The sequence below is a fragment of the Andrena cerasifolii genome, chromosome 15 (assembly GCF_050908995.1).
Source record: "Andrena cerasifolii isolate SP2316 chromosome 15, iyAndCera1_principal, whole genome shotgun sequence".
NCBI classification, from domain to species: domain Eukaryota; kingdom Metazoa; phylum Arthropoda; class Insecta; order Hymenoptera; family Andrenidae; genus Andrena; species Andrena cerasifolii.
The window spans coordinates 2,738,011-2,756,418 of record NC_135132.1 but is presented as its reverse complement, the minus strand read 5'-3'; the positions used below and the strand labels follow the sequence as shown (position 1 = coordinate 2,756,418).

The following is an 18,408-nucleotide window of genomic DNA, read 5'->3' as shown; positions in this document are numbered from 1 at the left end:
ATAATTCTAGCCCTAATTTCGGCCTAAGGTGTGCTTGGCATCAGCTAAACGGATGGCGAGATCCCGCCTTTGCTCGACAGAAACAGAATCCTCTTTCTCCAGGACAGCACACGGCTGCACTTGGCAGAACGGATATTACAGAAACAGAAAGAATTTTTGCTTGGGAAAGGATGATTTACCACGTCTACTCCCCGGATATTGCACCAGCAGACTGTCATCTTCCAAGAAGCTAGCAACGTTATTTGAATGAAGGAAGGTGAACAATGTCAATGAGATCGAGAAAAGTTTCTGTAAACATTGCAAATGTATCAGATGGATTGCAGAATGTAGACAATTGGGCGTGAATGAGTGGCAACTGTAAATAAACTATTGCGTTTCATCTTCTAGCAATATAGGTAGGTACCTGAAGCAGCGTTTGTGCGTAACGGTTATGCGATGCGATGACCCGATAAAGTCAATGTCGATTTCTTCACTCCTGCTCAACTCTTCATTTCATTAATTATTCGGTAAAGCGTTGATTACATACCGTGTAATCAATTGGACACGCTTAGGCCGCTCGTCCACCGCCGCAACGCAACTGCAATTTTACCAAAAAACGATTGCATGCAATGGCGCCGATCGCTCGCAGAGTTCTGTGTCTTGCCAACGCAACGTCTCTTTCGTTAACCTCTTAAGGGGTTATGCCTAGTCAGCTTTCGAAAAAGAAAGCGATTTTCCGGAATTTTTTGTGGGATATTTGCTGTATATTTTTTTATAACTATTCGCTTATTTTAAAAGTACATTATGCAGTAACCCTCAGTAATTTTGTTAGAGAAAAATATTAAAAAATTAACAAATAACAGCCATTCTTACTTAAGAGGTTATACTTAGTCAGGAGGCCGAAAAGAGGCGATTTTTTTTTAAAAAGCGGAAGCATATATTTTTACAGAACTTTTTGCACTTAAAAAAGCAACATTTAAAGAACATTTGGTAATTTTTTTTATAGAAGAATAATTATGTTTATAATAAAAATACATTGACATCCAAGAAGCCTTTTTAAAAACGGTGAGCTAAATATCTCAAAAACTACTGCACCCAACTTTCTGAAATTTTGTGGGCTTATTTTTTATATAAAAATCTACTGAATGACGGAGAGATTTTTTCCATTGTGTAGTTTCGATTTTATCAAGGAAAAACGTCATTTAATAGATTTTTATATAAAAAATAAGCTCACAAAATTTCAGAAAGATGGGTGCAGTAGTTTTTGAGATGTGTGTCTTGGATGTCGATGTATTTTTATTATAAACCTAAATATTTTTCTACAAAAAAATTACCAAATGTTCTTTAAATGTTGCTCTTTTAAGTGCAAAAAGTTTTGTAAAAATATATGCTTTAGCTTTTTCAAAAAAAAATCACAAACATTCGCCACTTTTCGGCCTCCTGACTAGGTATAACCCCTTAAGAAACAACCTGACAAATTTCCTCGAGTTATGCCCACGACATTGCATGCAATCGTTTTTTAGTCCAATTGCAGTTACGTTGCGGCGATGGACAAACGGCCTTAAACGCCAACAAAGCGAACGCTGAGACATAAGGCAAAAATAAGAATTAACGGTTTCGATTCGTCCTCGCTTCGATCTCGGCCAATTTCAGAGTTAATCAGTTTCGATCCATGACCTTTGCTGGCGAAATTTTTATTAAAACAGAAAAAGGGAATGTTTATGTTATGTTTGAACACGTTCTATGTCGAAAAGAAATTTTCTCTTTCAGGACAAAGTAGGTAAACTTATATTATTAATCACTCTAGTCCTAAAATGATTGAAAATGTTATATAATTTTGTTAACCTTACAGTTTAATTAAAAAGCTGTTGAAACAAAAAGTTGGGCGATTGAGGTAGTAATTAGCTTATCTATACTATTATATAAAATTGAAGTTGCATACTTTGAAATGCGGTTTCTCAGTAAATATGAACTGTACGCACAAATGTGTTACATCACTTTGTTCATTTTGCCGAGAGGAAGGTTCCGATGTTTTTATTTTTTTTAAATACTGATTTTTCAATAATTGTAGATCGGGACGCGACCGCCAGGTGGCGAACGGGCGAAGCGCTTCTCGCTTGCGAAATAGCACCGCGGCGGGAATAAGTGGCCGAGGGCTCGCGAGTTTAAAGATTATGAATCAGTTACGCTAATATTTCGGGCGAAGCCGAGACGGGGGATGCCAGTTACTATTAATTTCCAATTAAATTATGGGATTAACAATATATGGCACGCGGTACCAACGGTGGCAAGTACGGAAATTTTGCTGGTACGTCAATGATTAACAGATGCTATCATTAATATCTGTAAATTAATCTAAAATAATTATTATATGGTTCGATACACCTACGGAAATATTTTTGGCCAGCTTTTACTATACGCAATGTGTATGTTAAGTTATGAATTTTATTCCAGAGATGGGCAAAAATTAATTATTCGTCATGTGTTGAATAAAATTTAATCGACGAATAAAGAAATTAACTGCATTCTTCAAATAATCTAAAGTTGAAGGAACTTTTATTTGATTTGTTATTTAAATAATTTTTTATTTAGTTTATGCCCAATTCTGGTTAATTCTTATGAAAATCTATGTTAATTGTTAAACTTGTCTCAATAAAATTCTGCAATGATTAATTTTCTACTATTTTTTCCCCTATTAAAAACTGCCCGGCACATCAGCAATTCGATAAATAATATTTATAAATTTTTGGCATGCGCAGATAAAAAGGTTCGCCTTCCATGCTCTAGGGGGTCCAATGTAACTCTTCAAAAGCTCATCTAAATGAAACAACCACTATGCACAACAACCCAAAATGCTTCCTTGCAAACGATTTCAACTTTTAGAGACATATTCATATTAAATTGTTTATAAAAATTGCGCATTGGCGTAAAATATATTTATATAGATTCATCTCTCAAAATTTCATGCAAATCCCCGAAAATCCAACCGTTCGATCCCCTTGTTGTATATTTAGTTACAAACATCATCCTAAGCTTTTGATGAAGCACATGTTCGGTTCTTCTGGAAGAAGATAAATGGGGTTGAAATTAATAATAAAAATAATCTTGATTTACCATTTTACGTCAATTTTTGGCCTGAACATCATGCGACCTGATCTGGACGTCTTGAAGATGTCTTAAAGACGTCTGCGTTAAAGTCAGGTTCTTAACGTCGACATCTTTAGTACGTGATTTTTCTAAGTCGTTAGGATGTCCCGTTTCGTGGGTCTTTAAAAGGCCCAGATAAATCGTTATTCTATGTATTCTATGGTACATTGGACTGTCCACACATTTTTTAAATATAACTCTCGCTTATTTGCAATCTGTTACAATTAATGATAGGCAAATGTTTGACTTTAAGTATGTCAAAAATAGTTAAATTCTAAATATTCTTCCCATCGGCTCACATCCTGCATACATTGTCGCAAAAAATAATAATATGATATTGACATTAATCCCATAAATAAATTTCAATTCCTAACCATCTTGGACTTGAACTTCATCAATAACACCAAAATAATTCGAGTTACTACGAATTTACCAAGAAGAGGGTAGCTATTTATTTTGCTACAACAAAAATTAAAGTTTCTAAAATTAATAAACTGTTTAGAGATATTTTTCAAAATCCGTTCAGCTGTAAAAGATTTTCCCTCATAAAAAGCTGCCGAAGAGATACCAAAATAATTCGTCAGCGAGCATTCTGCCCGAATTCTACATAATTCATTTAATTTCTGGAGCATTTGTCACGCATGCGCATGACTGTCGTCATTAAGAAAACTAAAAGTCTGGAGTTATCCACGCTGAATATCAATCATGAAGCATATGATTTCTATCTAAACCTTAACATTACCTGTTCACATTAATCATTTCACCTGAATTCAGAAAGCAAAAGTAAATAATAGGGTTTGAAATCTCTTATGTATGAGTCACTATTCCATTCTTTTGATGCACCGACCGTGCGCTTTAGGAATTCTTTGAATCCTACATTAAGATCGAGCCAGCTACCGTAGATGTACTGTCCGCTAGTCAATTATACGGAGTGTCCTTAAACGAAAGAACACTAACTTGGGTTCTGGTGGGAAACGCAATTCTGTATTAAAAATTTCCAGTGAAAATACGTTTGGGAACGTCTCTTCAACAGATTATTGCTAAAAACTATTTACTTAAGTGTCTAAGAAACATTATTAGTTCACCACGATGATACCGGTTAAAAAAAAAATTAGCTAAAAATATTTATCGTTCAATTATCAAAACATCAAAAAAAAAATTGGTACCAATTTTATTATTGTCGAATAGACTTATTTTTAAATTTCGCCATGCATCCTGACTCTAAGGAAAAAGCGTGGCATGTTTTCAAGAATGCGTTCGGAATATATAGTTACTATATTCAGACTCATTTATTACTTTTTATTTATTATAACTGACTATTCAGAGGTGTGCGAGAACCCGAAAATGTCGGGTCAGGTCGGGACGAGAATTTTTCGACCCGATCGGTACCCTAGGATTCCCGAGAATGTTCGGGATTCCCGAGAACGTTCGAGATTCCCGAGAAAGACGGGATTTCCGAGAATGACGGGATTCCCGAGAATGTTCGGGATTTCCCAGAAAGACGGGATTTGCGGTAGGGATTGCCAATCGGTAAATCGGTTTGAATTTTTTTTTCACTGATAACGTAGTAGATATCGACGGAATTATGCGCTACATATATGCGCTATATTTCTATACATACAATTTTTACCGGTAATTCGATAAATTATGTTTTTCTTGATATTTACCGGTAAATCGCGAGAAATACATAATTTATCGAATTACCGGTAAACATTTGGCGTATTACCGGTAAAAATTGTATGTATAGCAATGTAGCGCACCGTAAACTGGGGGAACATTGGCAGGTTTTTGAAACATTTTATTATATAATGTAAAAATTAACATGTTTACATTTGCTTCAAGTATCCTATCATAACATTGCATCTTTTGTGATTGTGCTACGAGTGTCAAAATGCATAAAATTTTTGTTCTTTTCCTTCTTCAATACACGTTAAAAACGTTAAGTTTTAATAATCTGAAGTCAGTAAGATACATCGACACTTAAATTTATTTACGTATCGACACAGTTTATTTTATTTCATTTTTTACGTCTTAACTAAAATCTACCAGTAACATTGGCACATCATATTAATAGCATTAAGAGGTTATGTTTTACTAATCTGAAGTAAAACAATGTAATCCCGGTGTATGCCAATGTTTCCCCAGTTTGCGGCATATATGTGGCGCATGATTCCGTCGATATCTACTACGTTATCAGTGAAAAAAAAACCTTCAAACCGATTTACCGATTTACCGGTTTGCGATCCCTAATTTCCGGGAAAGTCGGGATTCCCGAGAATGTTGGGGATTTCCGACAGTGTCGACACCTCCGTGAATCCGGACTTTCTCGGGAATCCCTAAATTTTCGGGAACCCAACCGGACCCAACCGTTCCCGACATTTTCGGGTTGCCGCACACATCTCTCACCTGACTGTTTAAAGAAAAATTTCTGAACCTATTTTCACTGAAATCCTTTAACTCGGAATTGCACGTCCAATGAGATCCTATTCTGGTGCCCTTCCCTTGGGTACACTCTATGTCCAATCGACACTTATATGGCATCCACTTAGGTATCCTGCTTTTTAAACTCCTACCACACTCACATGGCTAGCAACAGGTGACTCAGATTTATAACACTTTCATGAATTCACGATCAGTTCTACTAATAAATCTTTTAATTGGCTATTATCTCTAGGCTTATTGGTCTTTGAGACTCATCATTGTTTCAAAACTTCATGAATCGCACTTTTTCTGTACCTTCAGGCATCTAGTCCTTGGTTAAGGGGAGGTTCCGGTCTAAAGATCGATTTTTTTTTACTTCATTTTTCGAATGTTCAACCTTTTAGGAAAACGTGTTTAAAAGGATTTGTTGAAATTCGTAAAATTCCCGAAGTTATAGGCATTCGAGTAGCGGCAAATGCGTGGGTAAAACCCGGCCACTCGGCACCCACGTAAAACTTCAAACGCGTTTTTCTCGAAACAGAGTTCTCAAAACTGTGGGACCTGTATCTCCAAAAGTTATTATCCGATTCGACTGAAACTTTTTTTATTTTGAAGAACATACTTCTGGCTATGAGGGAAACCAGACAAAATACAAAAAGTGGAAATTAATAATTTTCAAAGGCGTTGAAAGGATGAAAACTATAGAGAAAAAGTGATTTCAAATTTCAAGTGTCGTTGTTTTCTAAAAAAATGTCACTTTTGTAATTATTTCTGGTTTCCCCCCTAGCCAGAAGTATATTCTTCAAAATAAAAAAAGTTTCAGTCGAATCGGGTAATTTCTTTTGGAGATACAGGTCCCACCGATTTGGATGAATTTTTTGACGCCTCGACTTTAACGACTCCCCAGTGACGTCTGTAATGATTAATTATAAAAGAAAAAATATATTTCTGTAGCTTAAGACATTCTTAATACAATGCAAAAAGTCCCATTAAATTATATATAGTAGTTTTCCTTTAATTAATTCCTAGAGATCACCTATTTTTTGGGGCTCTAGACCTAGAAACTTTCAACACAACTATGCAAAGTAATACGGAATAATGTTTTTGTAAACAATAAATGTCATTACTTCGCTTTACCATTACAGGTTTTGTTATTTTAAAAATTTTCAAGCTAATTTACTTAAAATATTATCCATAGAGTATTGAATATTTTGTATTCGTGGTTGTTTGTCAGTCAGAAAATAAAATTTTGCAAATGGGGACATCTTATTAGGCAAAGCTGACAAACTGTAAGAGCTATAAGGTGAATGTCCCAATTTCTGCTGATTTAAGAGGTAACTCGTCGTAAAGAAGGTGTAAAAAATTTGTTTGTGATCAAAATTTGCAGAGTAATTGATTAACTTTTTAATAATAAATAAACCAATTCAAAAACTATTTAAGAAAAATATTTCAAGATGTTTAAATAATTTAGAATTATTATGTTGCAACTATAGTACAAATGTAACGCATATAATAATAAAAAAAAATATGAAATGAGCAGAAATGGGGGCATGAGCAGAAATTGGGACATTCACTATATTACTTCTTGTCAAAATTTTGTTAAAATTCTTCACGGTTATCAGTGGCTGTATATAAGTACCCGAGTACGTGTTCAGATGTTTTGAAAATGATTAGATCATGGTTTACTAATTTTTTAACCGAAAGATAAATACCATTTTTATAGTAAAACCGATGCACTTCACAATTTTATACGACATGTTAAATAATAATTACAACTCAGAGCTTCGTCAAAAATACATACTTTGTTTAAAATAACAGTTTAAATAAAAAATTTCCTTTCATTTCGCCATCTAAAAAGACTTTAAAAAAAAAGTGTTCCTCACATATGTCAGAGCTCATTAATTAGATTCACATGCGTAACAATAACACCGCCGTCTTCCTCAGATTATTCTCACAACAGGTTTCACTAATGCCGAGTGCAATCACCACGTTGCGATATGCAGAGAAAGTATACGTGCCCGTGGTAAAATATTAGCCCAAGGAAATTCAATCGTTACAGAGATTTAGATAATCTCAGATATTTACAATTATAATAGTAAATCGAACAAAAGTTGCTTTCGCAAGGAAAAGTCAAGGTTGCAAATTAAAATACAAACAATTCATGGTCGATAGCCACTGCACGATAATTACACAATTAGGTACACACGAAATAATTACTGAACTTGATAACAGCTGCCAAAGTATTTTATCATAACCTTCGATCGAATTTACAACCCCCCAAATGCGAATCTTCGCTACTCTTCGTCTTCGCCACGTTTACGTTTCCTGAATCACATGTAACAGTAGTGGTATTACCCCTAAATATATTTTTCACTTGCATCGCAACCGCTGCGGTGATAAATATCTTATTGTCCTATTTTGCATATCCTTTCGCTTTCCCTGCTTTAAATACATACACTCGCCATACAAAAAAAAATGTTGTTTAAAATGTTAACTCGACTAGAGAGAGAGTGAAACGTTGGCAAACATTATCATATACACCGCCAAGTGCTCGTCTATCTCGCCGATAAAGGGAACTTTCTAATACGGTTCTAGATCAATTCATCTGAAAATCTCGTCGATGAAAATGCAACTGTGAACGGGACGAAATTCTTCAGCGATCTGGCAAGAAAATAAATGGCAGTCAGCATGTTTGTGCAAACCGAAATGCGAAAGTAAAGCCAGTTGTCCGGGAAGCAAGTTTCTAATGCGAATGCAATGCCCGTACGCACCAGTTTATCTAGTGAATCAAGGAAAGTCGTGCTGCATGCTCCCAATTTTAAGGAGCTGTTCACACTGACATACCTTGGCGCAACGTCCTTACCGAGTAACGCGATGAATAGAAGCAGCGTCGATCAAACTGGGGTCATTCAAATCCCCGATTTAGTTCGAAGCAAATAATTCGCAAAAATACCTCACGACACTATTATTTATGCCGAATCGAGTAAATAACGAGACCGTTAATGTTACTAGCATGCTTCGAGTACTTGATCTGGTTTTGAAAATGTAATTCGCCCAACAATTTTCACCACGCTGTTATCTACTAAATTTGCCTTCGATGTAAATTTACTAATTGCAATTATGTAAAATTGTAATTGTAATTCAGAAGAAAATTCTATAGTTCCGAATTATTTACTTGCTCGGAGCACGAGTTGCACTTTACACAGTTATGGTTTAAAAATAGGGAAAAATGAACGCAATGGTTTAGTGTTAATAAAATCGTTTCCCAACAGAAATTTTACACCACTGATTCTGAAATTTTTAAAAAACTAGCTAAAACTGTGATCTCGTAATAACCTTCGTCCCCGTGATGTATCTGCTTGCACGGCAGGTTATAAAATAAATCAAATTCATAAGGAAACTAATTTCCCCCGAAAGCTATTTAATATTCAATATTTTCTAAACTACTTCGTATCCTCGAAAAAAAATTTTTCCCGCGAATTTAAAATCGAAATTATGTTCGTTGGGGGTGTGAACAGCTTTACAGATGTACCCCGGACCCTTGAACCCTCGGATGTACCCCTGATTGGTTACAAAATCACACGCGATTCGAATCGACATCGTAACACGTGCTCACGTTTTCCTGGATGGTGTGTCGAAATGATTGTCACGGAAACGCATTAACAGACGTGTTAGTCACAAGCTCGTGTTGAACAGCCGAATATTTCTGCTGTTATTCAGTGAAAAGCGCGGATGCAGCACACTCACCTGCTAGGATAAGCAGCCACATGGTGCACAAATGAGTGACGAAGTGCCGAGTGAATGTTCGGTAGAAGTGGGTTCCTGGTCGCTTTATAGACGAAGGGGAAAGGCCGCGCCCGGGTTGGCCAAGTGGGGTTGTTAACCACTTTTCCACAACGAACTGTTTCTAAGTGAGCATCGCGGATACGCGAAATGCAGAAAACAAAGACACGAACGAAGTGTCTGGCTTCATGGACATTATTTGCCCGCCTCTGAAGTTATACCTACTTACTTTTACAACGAGACTGACGAACGGTTTCTGCGCACAGACGTTAACGGCCACTTTACATCTGTGCTGTTTAGAAAGAAATATAATAAAAAAAAATGTGAGACGAGCTGGCTATATGGAGGAAGAAAATAAATAATAATGGTGATAGTAGAGTAACAGAGCAGTAATATTAATACAGTTTTATTACAGCACCAAAAAGTAGAGTAAGAAAGTTCGTTTTGCAGTGGAAGTGAAGGAACAGAAGAAAGTAAAAGGCGAGAAATGACAGAGAATTTTAAAAATGAAGACAGTTTTGTAAAGGGTGAGATATTGGTGAGTAGACAAATTTTAGGCGCTACTTAAGTCACACTTACAGTTACTCTTAAAAGGTATCAGCTCGCTAGATAGGTATAATATATTTTACTTATTTAAGTAATGTTAAATTCAGAATTACTCATTATAATTTATTTTAGTGTAAACCTTGATTAATATAATTTTAGTTACTATCATCTGTCAAAGAAGTAGTGAAGGAAATTTTCCTAGAAGAATGGAACAAGATAAGCGCGAATTTCATTTGATTTTATTTGAACTGAATATGTGCATAATAGATTAGGCGAGGTTATAATAAAATCGCAGGAATATTAGAAGAATATTAACTTATTGCTATTATGTTTATTTAAATTAAATATTGAATTTGGAGAAATATTTTTGTGTTTACTCTATTTTCTGTTTACTCTTTACTAGTTCCACGGATGATAATACTTTTTTAAATAAACTGTGTAAAAAATTGCAATTGAATAGGTACACCCAAAACGAAAGTGTATTAATCAAGGTTTATGTTAATGTGAATTTGAATTGTGAATTCTTACTTTGAAAATGAAATATGGTACATATAGTATTTATTTTAACATGGAGGGTATACGGTCGTAATGCCTAACAGATTAGGCACGGATACGGGTAAGTTAATATGGGACCTGATAAGCGAAATATAATTACTATAGTGTTTGCAAGATGATGAAAATAAAATAATTTCGTGCTAGTAAAATCACTTTTCTAAACGAATTTAATTCTGCTGTTTTTTAAGTGTTCGAACGCAAGAAAATAGCTTGAATAAAATTTTTGTAAGTGCGTCTTCTCTAATTTTCGAAAAACGTATAGTCGGAAGAATGCCACTCTTTGTGCGTGATATAGAAATAAAATTAAAATTTATGCTTTCAGATATATTAAGTATTCAATAAATATACTACAAGTAAGGTCAACTGTGTTCATTAGTAAAATACATGCAGTGGAAAGGATTGAATAGAAAATATATTGGCAATAAATTTATTACTATATTTATATATGTAGTGTATGGAAACATTTTTTTGAATGAAGCTAATAGTCTGTTACAATTAAAGGAACTTGAGAAAGGAAAAAGAAGGATAGAATTGTTAAATGAAATAACATTTTAATGGAAAAAATACGCTCTAAGTGCCAGTTGATATAGAAAGATTTATTACTTGTTAGCTACATTATAAGATTTATATACTACTGCTGTTATTTTGTAATTTTGATGGCAATTAAAAAATATGCTGTATATTTTTTTCATCTATTTACATATATGCAATGATATGCACATAGGGAAGCTAAATAAATATATAAAGAAATTAATGATTAACTTCCCAAATTATTCCGAATATGCTAATAAAATAATTTTATACCATGCGCACTGAACACAACAGAAAATGAAAAATCTCAGGGTGTTTTCTTTCACGTAAATTAAACGTAAAATTTATAATGCACATACACCGATAACGAAGTCTGATTAAAATAATCTTCAAAGAGTAAGTATGAACTGTTAACAGCAAATGCACTGAATAATTGTCATCGAAATTCTAGTACCCTAGATATCGTTGAAAATACTTCAGGTACCTACAGCGGTACAGAATCATACAATGCATAAGCCAAAATCTAAAAACACTATTCTAACGAAAGGTAGTAGGTATAATGCGTTTAAATATTAAATTCGCAAACTAAATTTGAGTAAAGCAGATCTTCGAAGGTAAAAAGAGACAAATTATACATTTAAATATAAATACTCTCAACTATGTCTTTCTGTAGAGAAAAAGGTTGAAATTTCATTCTTTCGAAATTCCTACTCACACTTGTTAGACAATAATTGGTACATTGCTGTAAATAAAATATAATACCATAAAAATAAAGCATTAGAAATACTTGGATTTTTACCGAATTTTTACACCAGCGCCCTTAAATAAAATATAATACAGTAAAAATAAAGTATTAGAAATACTTGGATTTTTACCGAATTTTTACACCAGCGCCCTTAAATAAAATATAATACAATAAAAATAAGGCATTAGAAATACTTGGATTTTTACCGAATTTTTACACCAGCGCCCTTAAATAAAATATAATACAATAAAAATAAAGCGTTAGAAATACTTGGATTTGTACCGAATTTTTACACCAGCGCCCTTAAATAAAATATAATACAATAAAAATAGGGCATTAGAAATACTTGGATTTTTACCGAATTTTTACACCAGCGCCCTTTTACAAAATTTAGTAGTTGATGCAATATATATATATATATATATATATATATATATATATATAGGTGTAAAAATTAGGTAAAAATCCAAGTATTTCTAATGCTTTATTTGTATTGTATTATATTTTATTTACAGCAATGTACCAATTTTGTGTGTGTGTGTGAGTGTATATATATATATATATATATATATATATATATATATATACACATACATAAATACATACCTACTTATATTTATATATTTTTGGTATATAGACTACAAACATCTGCCGATATACATCACATTGAATCGAATATTAGCCAAGAAATTGTACATTAAATAATCAGTGACAATGGCAAAATGTGCAATAACGAAGTCCCCTGGTATTAAAAAGTCTCCAATTCACACTAATTAACTTTAATTACTTTGTACACTCACTTAAGAAAATCATTGACTCGGATCGTCTATCTAATTAATCGTGTACCAAATAAAACACTAATTATCTTTATGCAATTCATTTGTTATTTAATGCACAAATAGTCAATTGTTTGTTGCTTTTTCAAGGAAGGATCTCTAAAAAATAATATAAACACATAGCTACCTAGTATTACAAGGTACATACATAGCAACGAAGTCGATCGAAAGGAAAGCACGACGTTCTGTCCGCTTAGGTGAACGTGGTACAGTGAATGTAAGAAATTCGAGAGCAAACTACCGGGTCACTAACAGTTGGACCACCGTTTGGAAATCTAACAAAATGAAAATATAGCGAACATGCCAAAACCGAATATTGATAATGAAATCAACAACGAGTTTTTCACAAACTTTTCCTTTTTTTAAAAGAAAAATCTCTTATGTGTTGAAGTTTCCAGGTCATGAGTCAGAGAATTCGAAATTGAGCTAGGAACTAATTCTAATAAATACTAAGCCTAACATTTGGGATGATGGTATTGCGATTATCACCAATTTTAAATATAACATTTTAACGTTCAATTAATATTTTATGCATCAAGAAAATTTGACTTCCTCATCATGGAGCGTACACCCAGGAACGCCATTATAAATCCTAATAATTATTTTCTAAATTCTAATTTGCCCAACGTATTCAAAATCCCCGAGGTATGTAATACCAAAATTATCAAGTACATAAAATCATCAACTGCATTATAATTTTTATTTTAAGTATACACGGATCAATTGTTACATAGAACTTCAGTTCCAATTAACTAACTTATTCTACACATAAACCAGAATTACTCATTCATATGGAAAAAGAATTTCACCTTCCACCGCAATGCTTTAAAATCCGCCTTAAGTTCTTATCTATCAACATAGTTAACCAAAATTAAACGGATACTATTTTATTGTTAGCAAGCACAATATAATTTGTACATTCCCAAGAAAAACTATATCCTATTAACAATTCATTATACCAAAGTCAAGTACAGTCCTATATATATATATAATATCGCAGTTGTGCAAACGCAATTTTATAATGAACTTGTATCCGTTTTTGTTCCCACCATATATCAGATGAAGTCGGCGCAGCCATAAAACACTGTACAAGTCGCTATTACAATTGGGAAACCTTTAACGTTATTAATACCCTCCATCAGTCGGATCTACATCGTTCGAGCAGAACTTGTCGACTCCGTACAGCCAGATACATCTGTGCACCGTGACAAAAGCCCTTTCGTCGGCGATTTAATCACACATGGAGATTCCACGCGTTTGATTTTCAAACTGGATCAGTGCCGACGTTTTACGATTGCAACAGACAATCGCCCTCGCAATGAGAATTTCTCATAGCGGGCCGTGTGTTGGGTTTGCCCGTGTTTGGGCGCGCGTGTGTCGGTGCACGTGTGTGTGCGTGCGCACGCCGGTGCGACTGAGTGTGCACGGCAGGCTGTAATATAAACGCGGTTATGCTCCTATAAGCCGTGGGAAAGGTAATCGGTCAGAAGAAAAACAGACTAGGCGTATACATGTGTACGCGGGCAGGCACTCGCTTTCAATCTCCTGTTGTATGATCTAAATAATTTTGCATCGGAAGCCGAACCGTTTTTCAAGATCCTACATCGGTGACATAACCTCGCCGGGCCCCTTCGACCGATACGCCTGGTACGTATCCTGTTACGTCGAAATTAGATCCATTTGTTCTGGACGGATTGAAATTGGAGAGTTTAATTGAGGGAATGTTGAGAGAATGTAATCGTTGTATCGAATGCTAAATTCTGTGCTTACCTGTAATTTAATTAAAGCTAGATGAAACGATTAAATGTGTTTTTCTGTATGTTCTAGTGGCGAGGATTACGAATGTGCGTCTTGTTTGTGGTTAGAAAGGTTAAGAATGATAATTGTACGGAGTAAAGTTGTTAACTGTACGGAGTAATGTTTAATTGGATTTAGTAGATTTATGGATGCTAATCGATTTAAGTACTGGAGTTAGGCTGATCATTTAAATTCTATTAGTGACATAAATGTCGAGGTGGAAACTGTTGGTTTTAAATTATTTTGTCAGGCTTTGTACAACAATGATTTATACTGTTAAACATGCGTGAGATTTAATAACTTTGCATAAATATTATGATGCACTTAACGGGGTTATACCTAGTTAGGCGGCCGAAAGGAGGCGAATGTTTGTGGATTTTTTTTTGAAGAAGCGGAAGCGTATATTTTTACAAAACTTTTTGCGCTTAAAAGAGCAACGTTTGAAGAACCTTTGGTAATTTTTTCGTAGAAAAATATTTATATTGTTTATAATAAAGTAACACCCGACATCCAAGAAGCATTTTTAAAAATTTGCTTTTGCGGTGAGCACTGCCATTCGGAACCAGATTATCTAAAATCAAAAAATAAAAAAGATTTCGGTAGTTTATTAATGTATCCTCTGATTTGCGGAGGGAATTTCCGAAATATTACTTGAAAACAAAATGGTGGCTATTTAAAGTGAAAGTTCTGATTTTTTCGCGAACTTTAAATAGCCGCCATTTCGTTTTAAATTAATATTTCGGAAAATTCTCTCCGTCAACCTGAGGATACATTAATATACTAACGAAATCTTTTTTGTTTTTTGATTTTAGATAATCTGGTTCCGAATGGCAGTGCGCACCGCAAAACCAAATTTTTAAAAATGCTTTTTGGATGTCGCTTGTTATTTTATTATAAACGTAACTATTTTTCTACGAAAAAATTACCAAATGTTCTTTAAACGTTGCTCTTTTAAGCGCAAAAAGTTTTGTAAAAACATACGCTTCCGCTTCTTCACAAAAAAATGCACAAATATTCGCCTCTTTTCGGCCGCCTGACTAGGTATAACCTCTTAAGATTTGCAGCATCATGATGGATTTCCAAAATTAAATCAATAACGGTGTTTGTAAAGGGTGCGCGGAAATCATACTTTGATATACAGGGTGTCCCGCTGGCAGTACAAGCTGAAATTTGTTGATTATACTTGAAGAAATAAATCAAAAATACAGAATACAAATTTTTTTCTGGGTTCATGTTTAAAAAAAATAACGTAGAATATCCGTTAATAACACATTTACATGATCAAGAATTAATAGAATGCGGCAGCAAATAGAATACTGTTCATAAAATGAATCGTTATTAAAAAATTAGTCGCCATTGTAGAGCAACATTTTTTCAAACGAACTTCTGTTTCTGCAAAAAAAAACTGTGTTGAAGATGAAACCAATACCTAGTCAAACTATACGAAGTCGATGAATTTTTACAACTGATTTACTCAAAAAAAATTCCCCATACGAAAAAATTAATTTACCATCTTTTTTCTTTTTTGCAAAATGATTAATTTTATTCGCACGTATACTATATTTGTCATTGCATTCTCGAAATTACTTACATATTCAGTGTCATTTTTTCTAACTGAAACGAAAAATATTATTTTATATTTTTCACATATTTCTTCACGTGGAATCGCTAGCTTTCAGTTTGTGCTGCCAGCTACTGGACACCCTGTATATTAAAATTAATGTACTTACTGTCTCCGTAGAAAATACCATTAATTATGTTATGTAAATTATGACAGTTAAATGTATTCGGAAGTTGATGAAAAGGATTTTTACAATTTATACGTCAGCACGCGAATGCATTTTAAAAGTGATTTATGGTATTGTCTACCGAAAATAGATAGAATAAAGTGAAAAGCGATAATACCAGGTAATACATAAGCACGATTTATTTGTTTTTTAAACAAATGATGTAGGAAAGTTTACTTGTATTTTTCCGTACCTCCTACTGATTAGCAATTATTTTATGCAACTCTTATATAAAGGCAGTGCGTGTATTGAGGCATTCTAATAATTTTATTCACGAGTTTCTAATATAATTACTGCATAATAGCTTAGGGTTAAAAAAAGTCAATTCAGTTACATTTCTATCCTGAATAAAAGAACCATTGGTAGAGAAACGTTAAAAACACAGATCCAAAGCTAAATACAATACAATTACCACATTTGAAAAATAAAGAAATATGTCCATTATAACTAGGTTCCTTGTTGGCATCGGAAGAAAATATTTTGGTAAAACACTTATATTTTTCTATAAATGCGGCAGATGTAAAGTTTTTGATTGACATTAAGGAGTTACATACACCTAGGTCTATGAAAACAGGGGACTTTATATTACGTTTTTTTTACCTATATGTAATTTAGTTAAAAAAACTGTACTGTGAAAAATATTTTTAAAAAATTATAATAATTCATCTTGTTCGCCGTGTAGCTGCTGTTGAACAAAGCAAGGTCATCACGAAAGAGGTTTTGCGGTGCCAAAAATATTTCCTCTGGGTGTCATCTAATAGAAAAAAGGGAAAGTGTCCCTTTGTCTTTGATATATTTGCGAATTTCGGTCCCAAATTTTCAGGAAACATTCATGACATATCAAACACTGAAAATAAGATTTTTTTTCGCATATTTCGGTATATGCCCCCCCCCCTTAAATGTTTAAAAAATAGTTCTCGAAAATAAAAATTGTATTTTATTTGTTCGCCTTCATAAATAAAAAATGTTCGAGAAGGATTTAAACTTTTAAAATTTGAAAAATATTTTTTTTTCTTCAATTTTTCGAACTTTTTTCGAGAACCGTTTGTCGCACGAGAAAAAGTAATACAACATAAAAAGTGCTCCTTGTCTGGATCTACAACTTTTGTTTAACACATTTTTTTATGTAATCAATAACGTGGAGTATATTATATCAAATCGACGTTGTGAGCTGTTAAATAAGTATTTAAATGTTCAAGGGCCCAGAGGTACGTTTTCCCGTTATCCCATCGTTCCCAAACTTTAAACAGATTTGTTTGTTATTATTTGGAACTATTCTGGTGGGTGCCGCTAAGAAAATTCAAAAGTAAAAAATGAGAGCCACTCTACTGGTTAGCCTGGCATTTATTTTCGTGCATTTAACTACCAGAGAAGATTGTCAACCTTGTGGTTAGTAGTGATCTTAAATGAATCGACAAATCATCAAGCTCAGCGATAAGAAGTATCCAGTTTCAAAGCACGCATTTAGAGGGTGTGGGCCAACACTTTCATTGCGTCCATGGCATTGCTTCTTGGCGTGAAAATGCGCCAATGTCAAGTAATTGATGAAATCGCTTGGGGGTAAAAACACGCCGTTAGCAGTGAAAAAGTTGATGCCGCTATGATAAGATTATTAAGGGAAAGAAAATGGTGTGTTAGTCACCGATTACCGCCTGAGCAAGGAATCCATTATCCGCTTCGATACGCATCATCGATCGACAGTATACTTCTTTACGCACCTACTTACTTTGCGCATCACCGAGCGCACGAAGTTCCAACACGCCTAAGTAGAGGCGCCACCTACGTCGATGGCTATCCCGCATTTGCGGTAATATAGCACGAATCAGTTGTCCTGAGTATCCAGAATAATATGTTTGTCTAAATATACTGAAATAAAATAATAGTTCGTCCCATAAGTAATGCGGGTTTTCTGAGAGCTGAGTTTAAAGCAATGGAAATCGCCGCGGTCGTCACCAGTTTGGTATGCATACATATATACACTACAGTAAATAGGAACCTTCAGACAATGTCGCATCAAAAGTTCACGAGTGTAGATCGAATAATGCTGTTACTACAAACGTTAAAATGAACGTGACAAATTAACATATTCAGTATGTTATCTTATATGAGTTTAATAAAGGAAATAATGCAACTGTAGCGGTGGAAAACATACCTGAGGTGAATGGACAGATTATTAGTGCAAGCCAATGTCAAAGATGGATCAAGAAATATGAAGTTGGGAACTATATGTATAGTTTTGAAGATGAACTTGGTGCAGGGAGGCCTGAAGTGTCCGATGGAA

The 18,408-nt window shown here is 34.1% G+C and overlaps 1 protein-coding gene across 1 annotated transcript in view; it reads right to left on the bottom strand.

Annotated features, from left to right (window-relative positions):
- LOC143377177 (uncharacterized) overlaps nucleotides 1-9,489 on the bottom strand; it is a 54,462-nt gene extending 44,973 nt beyond the window's left edge. The window contains exon 1 of the mRNA XM_076828208.1: nucleotides 9,295-9,489. Coding sequence (XP_076684323.1) covers nucleotides 9,295-9,316 — 22 coding nt within the window. The 5' untranslated portion in view covers nucleotides 9,317-9,489. The remainder of the gene's footprint in view (nucleotides 1-9,294) is intronic.
- Nucleotides 9,490-18,408: the final 8,919 nt, after the last annotated feature.